The sequence below is a fragment of the Pristiophorus japonicus genome, chromosome 2, assembly GCF_044704955.1.
Source record: "Pristiophorus japonicus isolate sPriJap1 chromosome 2, sPriJap1.hap1, whole genome shotgun sequence".
Classification (NCBI taxonomy): Eukaryota; Metazoa; Chordata; class Chondrichthyes; family Pristiophoridae; genus Pristiophorus; species Pristiophorus japonicus.
In genome coordinates this window covers 35,792,889-35,810,700 of record NC_091978.1, presented here as the reverse complement: position 1 = coordinate 35,810,700, position 17,812 = coordinate 35,792,889, and the positions used below count along the sequence as shown (strand labels likewise).

Sequence of the window (17,812 nt, the reverse complement as noted above, 5' to 3'; positions counted from 1 at the left end):
TGACTCCACACAGTCTGGTGTTATAGTAACTGCTGTGACCTTAGTCCGTTATTGTGCAACTCCAGAGTGTCTTCTCAGGTGTGCTGGGCAGCCTTTTATACTCTGTCTTGCAGGTACTTTCAGGTCTCTCACCACAGCGCCCTCTGTGGTGCACCATTGTACTTATACATTTAATGTACCTGGACAATACATAACATCTCACTCCCCCCCCCCCCACCAGTTCCAAAAGCCATTGCCGGTAACCTCAGCTTTGTTCGTCCTGGTTGATTTGTGAGTGTGAGTCCATGACCATCCACTTCCCTTCTCTCCCCCATGTGGAGATTATGCTTGCGATCCAGTGCAAGCATGTGGTATTAGCAGTCCTTACATGGCTGATGAAATACATGAGCATAACCTCCAACAGAAAGCAGGTATACATAGACAGTACATTTGTATGGTACATATAATATATGGTAGAGATGTTATGTCAAAAGGTTGCAGGTACACTGAACAGTTATTTAATCCCAGCTCCTCTGGATGAGGTACGGTGGCGGTGTACTGCCCCTTTTTGCCCGAGGTAATGGGCTGCGCTGAGATAGGGTATCGCAACTAGTGCGTTGCCTCTGTTCTCAGAAAGTAGCTCATCTGCAGCCGTTGAACCATTGCATGAATCACATAAATCGAAAATCGCATTAGTCCATTAGTCATGTTAGTCACAGATCCATTACCCTTTTACTTATACCTCGTGGTATTAGCTCTATTCGTAATTCGTATCCATTATTTTAACCACAGTAACCATTCAGCATTAAAATATTAACTCTTATCATCAATCCGTCATCCTACAATCACATTGCTCATTTAGACTCGCTCTTGCCTTACAAAAGTCTCTTTGTGGGGACCGCCAACGGTGTAAGGCCCTTTTAAGGCTCCCGGGTGTATTTCCCTTTTAAGACGCCATCTTGTGTTTTCCCACGAGGCTTCCACTGGGCGGCGCCATTTTAGTTGCTCTGCTTGTCTTTCTCTGCAGAGCTCTGCTGCCACGAGGCTCGCCACCATCTTGAGCTCGCTGGCATGCCATTTTGCTCTCTTCGTGCAGTTGTGGATGGAGTTTAAAGAAGGAATAGCAGGAATAAAGAAGAAAGAAGGAAGAAAAATGGCCAAGAACAATTTGATCTTGACTCTGGCAGAAGTGGTTCTTTGGATTCGATCAGTCATAGTCCCTGTGAGAGCGGCCTCAGTAATTGCTGCCGTATCCACCGCTCTGGCTCTTGTACCCGCCCGAGTAATCGCGTTCTCCCGAGTCCCATCGGCCGCCACCGTAGCCACCGCCACCGCTGTAGCCTCCACTCCTGTCGTTGTCCCCGTAACTGCCGCCTCTCCTGCGGCCGCCGTGGCCGTCACCACCGCAGCCGCGACCACCGCCCGACTTTTTCTCCGCGTGGGCCCCCCGGACTTGCCGGCCATCGGTGGATTTTCCTCGCCGGGCTCGCACCTCAGTGATCGGCCCGTACTTACAAAACTGCTCTTCCCAGGTCTGCTCGTCTGTGTGGGGATTTAGACTGCCGATGAACTGCTTCTTTCTCCTCCAGCTCGGTCGGCACTGCTCTTTGGGAACCCGGGGGACAGCGGTCTGTGGAGGAATGAAGTCTTCCCAGTTCCCACGGACTTTCCCCATCCACCTCCTGCCGAGTAGCGTCGGCCCATCGCCTGCAATGATCCACAAAGGTAAACCTTACGTCTCGCCCCCGTGAGATACCTGCACATCCGCTCTGCCAAGAACAGGTATCTGTTCCTTGGTGTAGGTACGCAGCTTCGCCGTGACTGGGACCAGCTTGGGTCGTGCAGCTGGGTTGACCCACAGTTTACCAAATGTTTCCTGACTCATCAGCGACAGACCCGATCCTGTGTCCACTTCCATACTCACTGGGACTACGTTAATCTTGACTTCCATAATCACTGGGGCCGAATCGTCGGTACACGTATACAGTCCAAACGCCTCATCTTCTTCTACCTGCTCCTCGCTGGGATCCTTTACCATCTCCTCAGCCAGACGATGAGTCAGGTGTCTTTTACACATGCGCTGAAGGTGGCCTTTCGTGTGGCAGGTATTGCACGTATACTCCGCAAACCTGCACCGGTGAGCCCCATGGCTTCCTCCCCAGCGCCAGCATGGTGCTACTCGATTAGCCCCCTTCGGTGGACTCTGAGTTCCAGGACCCCAAGGTCCGTGCTCTCTGCCCTGGGCAGAGCCACGTTCTGCAGTTTTGTCCGTGGTGGGCGCTATCCTGTGGACTGTGCCTGCCGCGTTCGAGATTGTGTGAATCATTTGCTTGGTGTTGCAAGTCGAGGTCATAAATGCCCTGCTGATGGTGATGGCTTGCTTCAGGGCGACTGTGGGTTCAGTGGATAGCAGCTTGTGAAGGAGACCCTCATGGCCAATCCCCATAACAAAAACATCTTGCAACGCCTCGTCAAGGTGTGCACCAAAATCACATGGCGCCGCGAGTCTCCTGAGGTCCGCAGCATATTTGGTGACATCCTGGCCCTCGGGTCTGCAGTGGTGGTAGAATTTGAGCCGGGCCATGAGGATGCTCTCCTTCGGTTTCAGTTGGTCACGAATGAGTGTGATCAGCTCCTCATGTGACTTGTCCCTTGCGCTCGCAGGTGCCAGCAAATCCCTGACAAGACAGTACACCTCATCGCCACAGTTGGAAAGCAATATCGTCTTACGCTTCTCTCTCAGTGTGTCCGTGCCCCCCCGTCAGGTCGTTTGCTGTAAAGCAATACTCGAGCCTCTCCGTAAAGGCCTCCCAATCATTGCCCACCGTAACATCCATGGTTGAGTGAAGCTCGTCCGTGTCCTCGTCGCCAATGTGATGTATGTAGCACTCAAATTACTGACTCCACACAGTCTGGTGTTGTAGTAACTGCTGTGACCTTAGTCCTTTATTGTGTAACTCCAGAGTGCCTCTCAGGTGTGGTGCGCAGCCTTTTATACTCTGTCTTGCAGGTACTTTCAGGTCTCCCACCACAGCACCCTCTGTGGTGCATCATTGTACTTGTACATTTAATGTACCTGGACAATACATAACAAAAAGATCCCGTGGCACTATTTCAATGAAGTGCAGGGGATTTATAAGAACATAAGAAATAGGAGCAGGAGTAGGCGATACGGCCCCTCGAGCCTGCTCCATCATTTAATACGATCATGGCTGATTCGATCATGGACTCGGCTTCACTTCCCAGCCCGCTCCCCATAACCCTATATTCCCTTATCGGTTAAGAAACTGTCTATCTCTGTCTTAAATTTATTCAATGACCCAGCTTCCACATCTCTCCGAGGCAGCGAATTACACAGTTTTACAACCTACTGAGAGAAGAAATTCCTCCTCATCTCAGTTTTAAATGGGCGGCCCCGTATTCTAAGATTATACCCTCTAGTTCTAGTCTCCCCCACCAGTGGAAACATTCTCTCTGCATCCACCTTGTCAAGCCCCCTCATAATCTTATACGTTTCGATAAGATCACCTCTCATTCTTCTGAATTACAATGAGTAAAGGCCCAACCTACGCAACCTTTTCTCATAAGTCAATCCCCTCATCTCTGGAATCAACCTAGTGAACCTTCTCTGAAATGCCTCCAAGTATATCCTTTCTTAAATATGGAAACCAAAACTGGACGCAGTATTCCAGGTGTGGCCTCACCAATACCCTGGATAACTGTAGCAAGACTTTCCTGCTTTTATACTCCATCCCCTTTGCATTAAAGACCAAGATTCCATTGACCTTCCTGATTACTTTCTGTACCTGCATACTATCCTTTTGTGTTTCATGCACAAGTACCCCCAGGTCCTGCTGTACTGCAGCACTTTGCAATTTTTCTCCATTTAAATAATTAGTTGGTCTTTGATTTTTTTTTCTGCCAAAGTGCATAACCTCACACTTTCCAACATTATACTCCATGTGCCAAATTTTTGCCCACTCATTAGCTTGTCTATGTCCTTTTGCAGATTTTTTGTGACCTCCTTACACATTGATTTTCCTCCCATCTTTGTATCATCAGCAAACTTAGCTACATTACACTCAGTCCCTTCTTCCAAGTCGTTAATATAGATTGTAAATAGTTGGGGTCCCAGCACTGATCCCTGCAGCACCCCGCTAGTTACTGATTGCCAACCCGAGAATGAACCATTTATCCCGACTCTGTTCTCTGTTAGTTAGCCAATCCTCTATCCATGCTAATATATTACCCCCAACTCCGTGAACTTTTATCTTGTGCAGTAACCTTTTATGTAGCATTTGTCAAATGTCTTCTGGAAGTCCAAATACACCACATCCACTGGTTCCCCTTTATCCACCCTCTTCGTTACATCCTCAAAGAATTAAAGCAAATTTGTCAAACATGACTTCCCATTCATAAATCCATGCTGACTCTGCCTGACTGAATTATATTTTTCCAAATGTCCTGCTACTGCTTCTTTAATAATGGACTCCAATATCTTCCCAACCACAGATGTTAGGCTAACTGGTTTATAGTTTCCTGCTTTTTGTCTACCTCCTTTTTTTGAATGGGGCGTTACATTTGCAGTTTTCTAATCTGCTGGGACCTCCCCAGAATCCAGGGAATTTTGGTAAATTACAACCAATGCATCCACTATCCCTGCCACTACTTCTCTTAAGACCCTAGGATGCAAGCCATTGGGTCCAAGGGATTTATCTGTCTGTAGTATCTTATTGAGTACCACCTCCTTAATGATTGTGATTGTGTTAATTCCTCCCCCCCCCCGTCCCCCACATAGCCCCTTGAGTATCAACTGTTGGGATATTTCTTCTCGGTGTCCAATACTTATCCCTCAACCAGCAACGAACAGATTATCTAGTCATTATCACATTGCTGTTTGTGGGAGCTTGCTGGCTACAAATTGGATGCCGCGTTTCCTACATTACAACAGTGACTACACTGCAAAAATACTTTATTGACTGTAACGTGCTTTGGGACAGCCTGAGGTAGTGAAAGGCACTATATAAATGCAACTTCTTTCCTTCTTTGAAAGCTGATGATTGCTTATTTTGCAAGGAGTTCCATGCATGCTGGGAGCTCTCCCTGGTATTTTTTGATTATTCTTTGTAAACGTGGATAGTGAGTGTTGCACCGTCATAGTAGAGCTCAACGCTGTCCCAAGAGGAATTTGACTTTAGGTGAAAGCAAGTCATTCTAACCTTGTATAGATTACTGGGAAGGCAATATTGTGCATCAGGACTGCCAACTTACTATCAAAAGGGGAGACTTCTGAGATGAGGAGCCAGCATAATAATTGATTTCGGATCAATTGACACATTATTCAGGGTCACATGAACTTTTTAAGAGCAGCTGGACCAATATATGTTGAGATAAGGATTGAAGATTATTGCCACTTTACTAGCACTCGATAATCTTTTTTCAGGGCAGTTTCTCCTCTCTCCACTACCCACCATCAACACCTGTTGATCCCTAACAACAACAACTTAATTTTATATAGCGCCTTTAATGTAGTAAAATGTTTCAAGTTGCTTCACAGGAGCGATATCAAACAAAATTTGACACCAAGCCACATAAGGAGATATTAGGACACGGGACCCAAAGCTTGGTCAAATAAAACAGTTTTAAGGAGCTCCTTAGAGGAGAGAGAGTTAGAGAGGCGGATAGGTTTAGGGAGAGAATTCCATTGCTTAGGGCCTTGGCAGTGAAGGCACGGCTGCCAGTGGTGGAACGTTGAAAATTGGGGATGCTCAAGTTGCCAGAATTGGAGGAGTGCAGAGAGAGCAGAGGGTTTTTGGGCTGGAGGAGGTTAGAGGTAGCAAGGGGAAAGACTATGGAGGGATCTGAAACAAGAATGAGAATCTTAAAATCGAGGTGTTGGCAGACCGGGAGCCAGTGTAGGTCAGTGAGCACAGGGGCAATGGGTGAACAGGACTTGGTGCGAGTTTGGATACAGGCAGCAGAGTTTTGGATGAGCTCAAGTTTAAGGAGGGTGTAAGGTGGGAGACCAGCCAGGGAGCATTTAAATAGTCAAGTCGAGAGGTAACAAAGGCATGGATAAGCTGAGGCAGGGTGGAGACCGTCACTGTTACGGAGGTGAAACTATGCAGTCTTTTTGATGGAGAGGATACTGGGTCAGAAGCTCAGATCAGGGTCAGTTAGGTCAACAAGGTTGCAAACTGTATGGTTTAGCCTCAAGCAGTGGCCAGGGAAGAGGGTTGGGGTTGGTGGCTAGGGAACGGAGACTAAACACAATGGTTTCGATATTCCCAACATTTAATTGGAGGAACATTGTGGTCATCCAATGCTGGATGTTGAACAAGCATCGTGACAAATCGGAGACAGTGCAGGGGTCGAGAGAGTTGGTAGGATAGAGCTGGGGGTCGTCAGCATGGAATGTCGCCCAGGGGCAGCATGTAAATAGGAGAGGGCCAAGGATAGATCCCTGGTGGACTCTAGAGGTAACGATGCGGGAGCGGGAAAAGAAGCCATTGCAGGTGATTCTCTGGCTACAACTAGATAGCAATGGACCAACATGAGGACAGCCCTACCCAGCTGGACGACTGTAAGGAATAGGTGTAAAGAATACAAATAATGGCAGAGAAGGTGGCTTCAGCAACACTTAAGACTAAGGAGAAAAGAAAAAAGATCAAGCATTCGTACTCCTCCTCTGCGTACAGTGACCCCAGCTGAAAGTGTGTGCATATGGACACCATAAGATGAGCAAAGGCCATCAAGCCTGTTGCTTCCACATACCAAATGCAATTTGCTTTAAACATAGGGGCCAAAATTGCCCCTTTCTATAAGGCCTGTGGCCGCCTGAAAGCGACGGCCACAGGTCGGGGCGGACTGGCCGCCAAGTCTCCGCGGAGGGGCCGCCATTTTAGAAATTGTCCTTCCTCAGGTATGGAGGGGGCCGCTCCGCCCGTTTTCCAGCGCCGACCCCTTACTGACTGGCAGCGACCCCTTCCTGAAATTGGCCCGCGGGAAATTTCCCCTTTCCAGAATTGCTCCGCGGGAGTGGCCTTTGTGTGGCTTGGAGACGTAGTTGCCCTTAAAGGGGAGGTAGCGCTGCCATCAATGTTAGTTTCTTTTGTCGGCCGACTGCCAGGTCGGAAAGAGTTTAACTTTTGCTCCTTTGCTATGTGTTGGAAGAACGGTTGTGCAGAGTGGTGGAAAGGATTTATAAGATACAATGGAATGATCACAATGTTGCAAATGTTTTCAATGTTAAATAAATTATTTTGAAAAAGTGGATAGCACTCTCGCCTCTGAGTCAGAAGGTCATGGGTTCAAGTCCCACTCCAGGGACTTGAGCACAAAAATCTAGGCTGACACTAGCAATGCAAGTACCGAGGGAGTGCTGCACTGTCGGAGGTGCTGTCTTTCGGATGAGATGTTAAACCGAGGCCCCATCTGTCCCCTCAGCTGGATGTAAAAGATCCCATGGCACTATTTCAAAGAAGAACCAGGGGACTAATCCCGGCGTCCTGACCAATGTTTATCCCTCAATCAGCATCACTAAATCAGATTATTTGGTCATTATCACATTGCTGTTTGTGGACCTTGCTGAGCGCAAATTGGCTGCCGCATTTCCTACATTACAACAGTGACTACATTTTAAAAGTACTTCATTGGCTGTAAAACCCATTCAGTGGTCATGAAAGGCGCTATATGAATGCAAGTCTTTACTTCTATGTGAGCTACATTACAGCGGATGGGGCAGTGGTGACATGGCAATTCTCTGTTCACCTTGTGGTGGGCATATTTCATGAACTGGGAGTGTAGCATAGTCATTGAAGCCATATCTCCTGCAGAGCTAAAGCTGCCAGTCATCTGATAATATACAAAGCAAGGCTGACGTTGGCTTGAATGGGGGGATGGAATGGGGGGATTGTCCTATGAGGAGAGATTCATAGAATCATAGAAATTTACAGCACGGAAGGAGGCCATTTCGGCCCATTGTGTCCGCGCCAGCCGATAAAGAGCGATCCAGCCTAATTCTACTTTCCAGCTCTTGGTCCATAGCCCTGTGGGTCACGGCACTTCAAGTGCACTTCCAAGTACTTTTTACATGTGGTGAGGCTTTCTGCCTCTACCACCCTTTCAGGCAATGAGTTTGAGACCACTACCACCCTCTGGGTGAAAAAATTTCCCCTCGAATCCCCTCTAAACCTCAGACAATTACTTTAAATCTATGCCCTCTGGCTATTGACCCCTCTGCTAAGGCAAATAGGTCCTTCCTATCCACTCTATTTAGGCCCTTCATAATTTTATACACCTCAATAAGGTCTCTCCTCAGCCTCCTCTGTTCCAAAGAAAACAAACCTAGCCTATCCAATCTTTCCTCATTGCTAAAATTCTCCAGTCCAGGCAACATCCTCATAAATCTCCTCAGTACTCACTCTAGTGCAATCACGTCTTTCCTGTATAAAAACCGAAAATGCTGGAAATCTCAGCGGGTCAGGCAGCATCTGTGGAGAGGAAGCAGAGTTAACGTTTCAGGTCGATGACCCTTCGTCAGAACTGGAGAGTGTTCGGAAAGAACAAATTCTTTACAAGCACTGAAAGGGGTAGGGGAAGAAAGAACAAAAGGGTAGGGTAGGGTGATAGGGTAGAAGACAGGAGAGATTAGAGAGACAAAAGGGATGATGGACCAAATTGAAATGGTAATGCCAGGAGTTAGAAAAACATTAGTCAAGATAGGGTGTGAATGGAAGGGTGTGACCTACATCTTTCCTGTAATGTGGTAACCAGAACTGCATGCAGTACTCTAGCTGTGGCCTAACTAGTGTTTTATACAGTTCAACCATAACCTCCTTGCTCTTGTATTCTATGCCTTGACTAATAAAGGCAAGTATTCCGTCAGCCTTCTAAACCACCTTATCTACCTGGCCTTCAGGGATCTGTGGACATGCACTCCAAGGTCCCTTTGTTCCACTACGCTTCTCTGTGTCCTACCATTTAATGTATATTCCCTTGCCTTGTTATCCCTATCCAAATGCATTACCTCACACTTCTCCGGATTGAATTCCATTTGCCACTGTTCAGCCCACCTGTCCAGTTAATTGATATCTTCCTGCAGTCTACAGCTTTCTTCTTCATTACCAACCACACAGCCAATTTTTGTATCACCTGCAAACTTCTTAATCATACCCCCAACATTCAAGTCTAAATCATTGATATATACCACAAAAAGCAAAGGACCTAGTACTGAGCCCTGCAGAACCCCACTTCCAGTCACAAAAACAGCCATTACCCTTTGCTTCCTGCCTCTGAGTCAATTTTGGATCCAACTTGCAACTTTGTCTTGGATCCCATAGGTTTTACTTTCGTGACCAGTCTGCCATGTGGGTCCTTATCAAAAGCCTTGTTAAAATCCATATAAACTACATCAAATGCACTACACCCATCGACCTTCCTTGTTACCTCCTCAAAAAATTCAAGTGAGCCAGACACGACCTCCCATTAACAAATCCATGCTTGAAGAGACTCGGTCTATATTCTCTAGAGTTTAGGAGAATGAGAGGTGATTTCATTGCAACTTACAAAATTCTTACAGGGTTTGACCGAGTAGATGCAGGGAGGATGTTTCCTCTGGCTGGGGAGTCTAGAACCAGTAGTCACAGTCTCAGACAAGGGGTCATTTAAAACTGAGATGAGGAGAAATTTCTTCACTCAGAGGGTGGTGAATATTTGGAATTCTCTACCCAGAGGGCTGTGGAGGTTCAGTCTTTGAGTATATGCAAGATTTTTGGATATTCAGGGAATCAAGGCATATGGGGATAGTGCAGGAAAGTGGAGTTGAGGTAGATCAGCCATGATCTTATTGAATGGCAGAGTAGGCTTGAGTGGCCAAATGGCCTATTTCTCCTAATTCTTATGAATGATCACTTTATTTTGCACATGGACTTCTGCAAGTAGTGTTACTCTTGTACCTCTTGCATGCTTCAATCCAAAGCCTCGGTATGCACATCTGTTATTTTACAAAATGGGCACGGATGAATTTTCTGAGCCTACTGTTTCTGTGGAATTTAGAAAAGAATCCTTTGGGAAGAACTGCCATTACTAATGTTGTAAAAATGGAGGTTGTTTACTGATGAAACAATGCATTTTACAAAGCAGATCACAGAGCACACTTTTGTCCAGCAGGCCTGGCTGCCTGGTGAACTGATGGGTTGTGAGAATGAGGAGAAGCGGCAGGAAAGTCAGCAGCGGGAGAAACTAAGAAATTGACGGGGGGGTGGGGGGGGGGGAAGGCAGAGGAAGTGACAGAGCGAGAGACCGAAGGTAAAGGAAAACAGCAAGCAGGAGAAATAGGGAAGCAAAGAATAAGGAGGAAAGAATGACAGTTGAAGAGGAATCTACTCATGATCATGTGCAATGTGGTCAGCTCAGCATGAATGTAAGTTAGAACTTAGTACTTAGATTCTATTGTTTCATTTGTTACTCATCCTGTCAAATATTTACAAAGGATAGATATTTTTTTTTAAAGAGTAAAGCAATCCAGGTATCGGAATAGTCCTTTTATAAAGATTTAGATTGCTTGAAGAGGTCTTGGGTAAGTTGGGCAGGTTGTGTGGGAAGAGAATGATTACGGCAGCATTTCAATTGCCCACATAACCTTGAGACTGATATTCCTGTAGCTCTCAGCCAAAAGACAGGTAGGCCTCAGACCTAGAAAAGTTGTACTTGTGGAAAATGCAAAAGGTAATTAAGATTTGGATTCGTCCAAAAAGCAGTTGCGGTTAACCATAAAGTATTAGAAGAGATAACATAAGAACATAAGAACGAGGAGTAGGAGCAGGCCATTTGGCCCCTCGAGCCTGCTCCGCCATTCAATAAGATCATGGCTGATCTGATCATTGACTCAGCTCCACTTCTCTGCCCGCTCCCCATAATCCTTCACTCCCTTACCACTCAAAAATCTGTCTATCTCTGCCTTAAATATATTCAATGACCCAGCCTCCACAGCTCTCTAGGGCAGAGAATTCCATAGATTTACAACCCTCTGAGAGGAGAAATTCCTCCTCATCTCAGTTTTAAATGGACTGCCTCTTATTCTAATGAGTGGAAATATCCTCTCTGCATCCACCTAGTCGAGCCCCCTCATAATCTTATGTTTCAATAAGATCGCCTCTCATTCTTCTGAACTCCAATGAGTATAGGCCCAACCTACGCAACCTATCTTCATAAGTCAACCTCCTCATCTCCGGAGTCAATCTAGTGAACCTTCTCTGAACAGCCTCTAATGCAAATATATCCTTCCTTAAATACGGAGACCAAAACTGTACGCAGTACTCCAGGTGTGGTCTCACCAATACCCTGTACAGTTGTAGCAGGACCTCTCTGCTTTTATACTCTATCCCCTTTGCAATAAAGGCCAACATTCCATTTGCCTTCCTGATTACTTGCTGTACCTGCATACTAACTTTTTTGTTTCATGCACAAGGACCCCCAGATCTCTCTGTACTGCAGCACTTTGCAATTTTTCTCTATTTAAATTATAATTTGCTTTACTATTATTTCTGCCAAAGTGGATAACCTCACATTTTCCCACATTATTCTCCATCTGCCAAAATTTTGCCCACTCGCTTAGCTTTGCAGATTTGTTGTATCCTCCTCACAATTTGCTTTCCCACTCATCATTGTATCATCAGCAAACTTGGCTACATTACACTCGATCCCTTCATCCAAGTCATTTATATAGATTGTAAATAGTTGAGGACCCAACATCGATTCCTGCGGCACCCCACTAGTCACTGTTTGCCAACTGGAAAATGACCCATTTATCCCGACTCTGTTTTCTGTTAGTTAACCAATCCTCTATCCATGCTAATATATTACCCCTGACGCCGTGAGGTTGTATCTTGTGCAGTAACCTCTTGTGTGGCACCTTATCGAATGCCTTCTGGAAATCCAAATCCCACTGGTTCCCCCTTATCCACCCTGCTCATTATATCCTCAAAGAACTCCAACAAATTTGTCAAACATGATTTCCCTTTCATAAAACCATGCTGACTCTGCTTGATTGAATTATGCTTTTCTAAATGTCCTGCTACTGCTTCCTTAATAATGGACTCCAGCATTTTCCTAATGACAGATGTTAGGCTAACTGGTTTATAGTTTCCTGCTTTTTGTCTGCCTCCTTTTTTAAATAGGGGCGTTACATTTGTGGTTTTCCAATCAGCTGGGACCACTCCAGAATCCAGGGAATTTTGGTAGATTACAACCAATGCATCCACTATCTCTGCAGCCACTTCTTTTCAGACTCTAGGATGCAGGCCATCAGATCCAGGGAACTTGTCCGCCTTTAGTCCCATTATTTTACCTATTACTGCTTCATTAGTGATAGCGATTGTATTAAGTTCCTCCCTCCCTATAGCCCCTTGATTATCCACTATTTTGATGTTTTTAGTGTCTTCTACCGTGAAGACCGAAATAAAATATTTGTTCAACGTCTCTGCCATTTCCCTGTTCTCCATTATTAATTCCCCAGTCTCATCCTCCAGCGGACCAACATTTACTTTAGCCACTCTTTTCCTTTTAATGTACCTGTCGAAACTCTTACTATCTGTTTTTATAGTTGTGCGAGTTTGCTTTCATAATCTATCTTCCCTCTCTTAATCATTTTTTTAGTTGTTCTCTGCTGGCTTTTAAAAATTTCCCAATCGTCTGGCCTCCCACGGGTAGAGGGCAATAGAACAACAGAGTGCAGTAGAAAGCAATAAAGATGGGCCTGATGAAATGTTTAAGCTCTGGTAGCCATATAATGTGTGTTAATGACCAGATATTTATTTTAGGTCAAATGTTAGGGAGAGTTGGCAAGCACCAAGAGATGGCAGGCGTGTTGCATTGATTTTCAAACCAGATCCAGCCGGTTTCATTTAAAACCAATAATACAAGTAGACATCAGTGAAGTGTGGGCCCTGCAGAAACTCAAAGAATGAAAGGGTTTAATTTCCTTTGGTACTGTACCGGTTAATGTGTTCATGTTGTGCATTATTTTATGCATTATTTTAATGCGGTTGCTTACTTTAAACAGGCGCATAACTTAATTAAGTATGGCACTTATATGAATGTTACGCTAATTAATTTTAACAGTGGGCCACCTGGGACATACTCTTAACATTCTCAAGGAAATGAGAAAGGAAATCACTGATGCTCCTATTGTTTTTAGGAGCTCCATAAACATAGGAATTGTACTCAAGGACCGGGCGTTAGTCAATAAAAGGAGTGAGTCATGAACATAGAAATTACAGAACAGATAGTTGAACACCAGTAGTGAGTGAAATGCTTGAACACGATGGCGATAATGTTCACTTTGGCCACCGGAGGAAAACTGGCAAATAATTTTTTAGCCAAGTTGTACCACCTCACATTTTCTGACAATGAAATCTATCTGCTGCATCTCTGCCTATTCTATCGTCATATCAATATCCCCTTTTTTTGGTCCTCAGAATTATTTATTCTTCTTCCACTGTTTTCAGTCCCTGCCACAGACTCCGTTCCCTAGCCACTGACTCCATCCCTCTCCTCAACTTCTGTCTGAGGCTGAATCAGACTGTTCGCAACCTTGGTGTCATATTTGACTCTTTCAACCACATATCCGCAGCATAACTAAGACCGTCTATTTCCATCTCCATAAAATCGCCTGTCTCCACCCTTGCCTTAGCTCATCCACTGTTGAAGCCCTCATCCATGCCTTTTTTACCTCTAGACTTGCCTATTCCATCATCATCATCATCATAGGCAGTCCCTCGGAGTCGAGGGTGACTTGCTTCCACTCTAAAAGTGACTTCTCAGGTGACTGAGGAGTCCAATGCAGGACCTACAGTCTCTGTCACAGGTGGGGCAGACGATGGTTGACGGAAAGGGTGGTTGGGGAGTCTGGGTTGACGCACGCTCCTTCTGCAGTTTATGTTTTTTTCTGCTTGTTCTCAGCGATGGGACTCGAGATGCTCAGTGCCCTCCCGGATGCTGTTCCTCCACTTTGGGCCAGGGATTCCCAGGAGTTGGTGGGAATGTTGCACATTGTCAAGGAGGCTTTGAGGCTATTCTAACACACTCCTGGCTGGCCTCCCACATTCTACCCTACGTAAGCTAGAGGTGATCCAAAACTCAGCTGCCCATGTCCCATGTCCTAACTCACACCAAATCCTGCTCACCCATCACCCCATACTCGCTGACCTACATTGGCTTTCGGTTAAGCAACGCCTCAATTTCAAAATTCTAATCCTTAGTTTCAAATCCTTCCATGGACTCGCCCCTCCCTGTCATCTCCTCCAGCCCCACAACTCCCCCGAGATGTCTGCGCTCCTTTAATTCTGCCTTCCTGAGCACCCTGATTATAATCGCTCAGTCATTGGTGGCCGTGCCTTCTGTTGCCTGGGCCCCAAGCTCTGGAACTCACTGCCTAAACCTCTCTGCCGCTCTACCTCTCTTTCCTCCTTCAAGGCGCTCCTTAAAACCTACCTCTTTGACCAAGCTTTTAGTCTAATTTCTGTGCTAATTTCTACTTGCGTGGCTCGGTGTCAAATTTTTTAGCTCATAATACTCCTGTGAAGCACCTTGGGATGTTTCACTACGTTAAAGGCGTTTTATAAATACAAGTTGTTATTTTAGTGTCATCTGCAAATTTGTATGCCAGTCCCAATAAGTCCTGTGGGGCACCGCTATCCACTTCCAACCACTCTGAGAAACTGTCCTTAACCCCTATTCTGTTTTCTCTATTCAAACATCTTTTAATCCAAGTTCTTACCTAATTTCAGACCTCTTAATCGTCTCCACTAGTCTCCTTTGCGGTACCTTATCAAAGTCCCATGTAGAAGATGTGTGCTGCATTTGTGCCATCCGCCATATCTGTCAGCTCCTCCGAGCACTGACAATAGCCATCTAAAGAGTACAGAACCCATAAGGAGTAGTCGATGTGGATTTAGAAATAATAGGCCATGGAAGTCCTCTTCTGTTATGTGACTCCGATTGACACAGATTTAAGATGAATAAACTTCAGGCAGAACTAGAAATGAGAGGTTTTCAAGATTACAAAAAGTTTTAAGAAGGTAAATAGTGAAATGTTAAATAGTGGTTGGTGAATCAATAGTGGGAGGGGGGCAGTGGGTGGGGTAACATTCATTGGGTGGAAAGTGCTTTATGATGTCCTGTGGACATGATGAGGCACTATGGCATCATAACTTCTGGAGTTTCTCTCACATTTTCTATAATGTAAGTTGAATATCTGATTGTTGCTCACTGCCAACAGTGCGTGCATTAATCGATAACTGGGGGAGACTTCCTTGGTGCTTTCAAAATCCCCTTAAACTCCCTTTTTTTGCTCCAAATGGCTTGTCTTGTTTACTCCCACTGCCCCCTCCCTCCCCCCCTTGTTCACTCGCCCCACTGTATAAGCCATTTATGGGTGAATTTCTGTACATGCAGAGCGCTTATAGAAATGTAAGTTGCTAATGCAGCCATTAACCCCTTTATGTTAAGGTCGCCCATTAACCAGTGCGCTATTAGAGAGAACCTTCCCTCATTGTATCTGTTGAAGAGTCCAGTTGCTGTACAGGGTGGTGATGTAGACTGAGACTGTTGTTGCTCTCTTGTTTTTGCAGCCATTTTGGACGTTGTTTCGTTGGCACTGTGTTCATACCTGTTCTTCCAGGTGAAGACGAAGCTGAGGAAAAAGGAGTTCGAGAAGACGGTGATACAGACAACCCTGGGCGAAAGTTTTGTGATTGCCGTCTTTGGCGTGATGTTCTCAGTAACCGCCTCAGCCCTGAGTCTACACAAGTCTCTGTTGAAAGACGTGAGACTGCATGACAGAACTGAAGAGGAGTCCACTCTGATAGTGCACCAAGGGCAAGAAGAATAAGACTCGTCCAGCTAAACAACTTGTGCTACGTCACTGTTTGCTCCTCTGGAACTGTCCAGTTGACTCAGGGCCTTGGTTGCAATGGCGCTGCAGAGAAGTGCAGCATGCAGGGACATTATGCAGCAGTGGGGTCTGCTCAGCAGAGAATGGAACAAGCTCGCAGCTTCAACTGGTCTGAAGATATTAAAGTTGGAGAAGAAAACAAGAAGCCTTGATGTTCTTTTAATACATTTTCTTTTGTATATTTTTATTCCTTGTATAGTTGACACCAATTGAAGTAATATGTAGAATTTCTGAGGTGGCTGCTCAGTCATTGTTGATTGAAATCAATAAAAGTCTCAGAGCCATACAGACAAGGTTTGATCCCCTGTTATGTGCTGAATTCATCAATCTTAGCCGTGGCAGATGCAGGAGCGTTACAATTGACCTTACTATCCTGGGCTAGGGCAGAGGGGAGCAAATCAGATGGCATTTTGGCTGCTGATTGCGAGTTTGGCTGGAAAGGGCTAAACTTCATTGGCAATGTTCTCTCTTCCTTTTAAAAATAATTTCTAACAATCCTGTCTTCCCAACATTCTGAATTCTGCTGGCTCAGTATTGAATTAGTAATGAAGCGCCTGGTATTTTGGTCGATGGAAATGGTATTCTGAGTATCACAGAGCAGGGAGCGGGGCAGAACTCTCTTCCATTTCAAAGCCACATCTCCAGTTACTGTGCGGCCACTCATCAAGAGTTGACAGTAATCGTGCGTCGGATGTTCACAACCGGCATCTGAGAGTTCAGAGATGTGGAACAAAGATTAACGTATCTGTGGATTTAGCATTGACCATGTTTAAGATACTAACTCTAATTATTTTTATTTCCCTTAGCAGAGGGGTCAACAAACAGGGAGCATAGATTTAAAGTAATTGGGGGGAGGTTTAGAGGGGACTTGAGGAGAAATGTTTTCACCCAGAGGATGGTGCAGGTCTGGAACTCACTGCCTGAAAGGGTGGTAGAGGCAGAAACCTTCACCACATTTAAAAAATACTTGGATGTGCACTTAAAGTGCCGTAACCTACAGGGCTACGGACCAAGAGCTGGAAAGTGGTATTAGGGTGGATAGCTCTTGGTCAGCCGGCACGGACATGATGAGCCGAATGGCCTCCTTCCGTGCTGTAAATTTCTGATTCTATGGTGGTTACGATGTGCCGAGTCAATTAATTTCTTTGGTTGGTTCCGAGAGATTCCTTTGCTGCGATGTGCATATAAACCTCAGCAATGGCAAGGCAGAGATGGGAGTGTTTGTTGTGTGAGGTGGGTAGGGCGGTGCATTGTGCTCGAGCATGCTGCCACCAATGACTCCCCACATGGTGAACCTACAACCTCGCAGTGCTTTTAAGTGGATGGGGAGAATGTGCGGTGCAACTCTACTCGAGAGGCGGGGAACGCTGTAGACTGAATCAGCCCAGGAATAATAAACAAGATCCTAGTAAAAAATCCTCTCGGAATGAGTGACCATAATATGGTTGAATTTCAAATTCAGTTGGAGGGTGAGAAAGTTGGTTCTCAAACCAGGGCCCTAAGCTTAAACAAAGGAGACTACAAAGGTATGAGGGCAGAGTTGGCTAAAGTGGACTGGGAAAATAGATTAAAGTCTGGCACGGTTGATGAGCAGTGGCAGACATTTAAGGAGATATTTCATAATTCGCAACAAAAATATATCCCAATGAGAAGGAAAGACTGTAAGAGAAGGGATAGCCATCCATGGCTAACTAAGGAAATAAGGGATGGTATCAAATTGCAAACAAAAGCATACAATGTGGTCAAGACTAGTGGGAGGCCAGAAGATTGGGAAATTTTTAAAAGCCAGCAGGAAACGACTAAAAAAATGATTGAAAGGAGAAGATAGATTATGAAAATAAACTAGCACGAAATATAAAAACAGTAAGAGTTTCTACA

General features: G+C 45.3%; 1 protein-coding gene across 1 annotated transcript in view; it reads left to right on the top strand.

Annotated features, from left to right (window-relative positions):
- LOC139229940 (transmembrane protein 127) overlaps positions 1–16,168 on the top strand; it is a 58,231-nt gene extending 42,063 nt beyond the window's left edge. The window contains exon 3 of the mRNA XM_070861594.1: positions 15,612–16,168. Within this exon, the coding sequence (XP_070717695.1) occupies positions 15,612–15,871 (260 nt within the window). The 3' untranslated portion in view covers positions 15,872–16,168. The remainder of the gene's footprint in view (positions 1–15,611) is intronic.
- Positions 16,169–17,812: the final 1,644 nt, after the last annotated feature.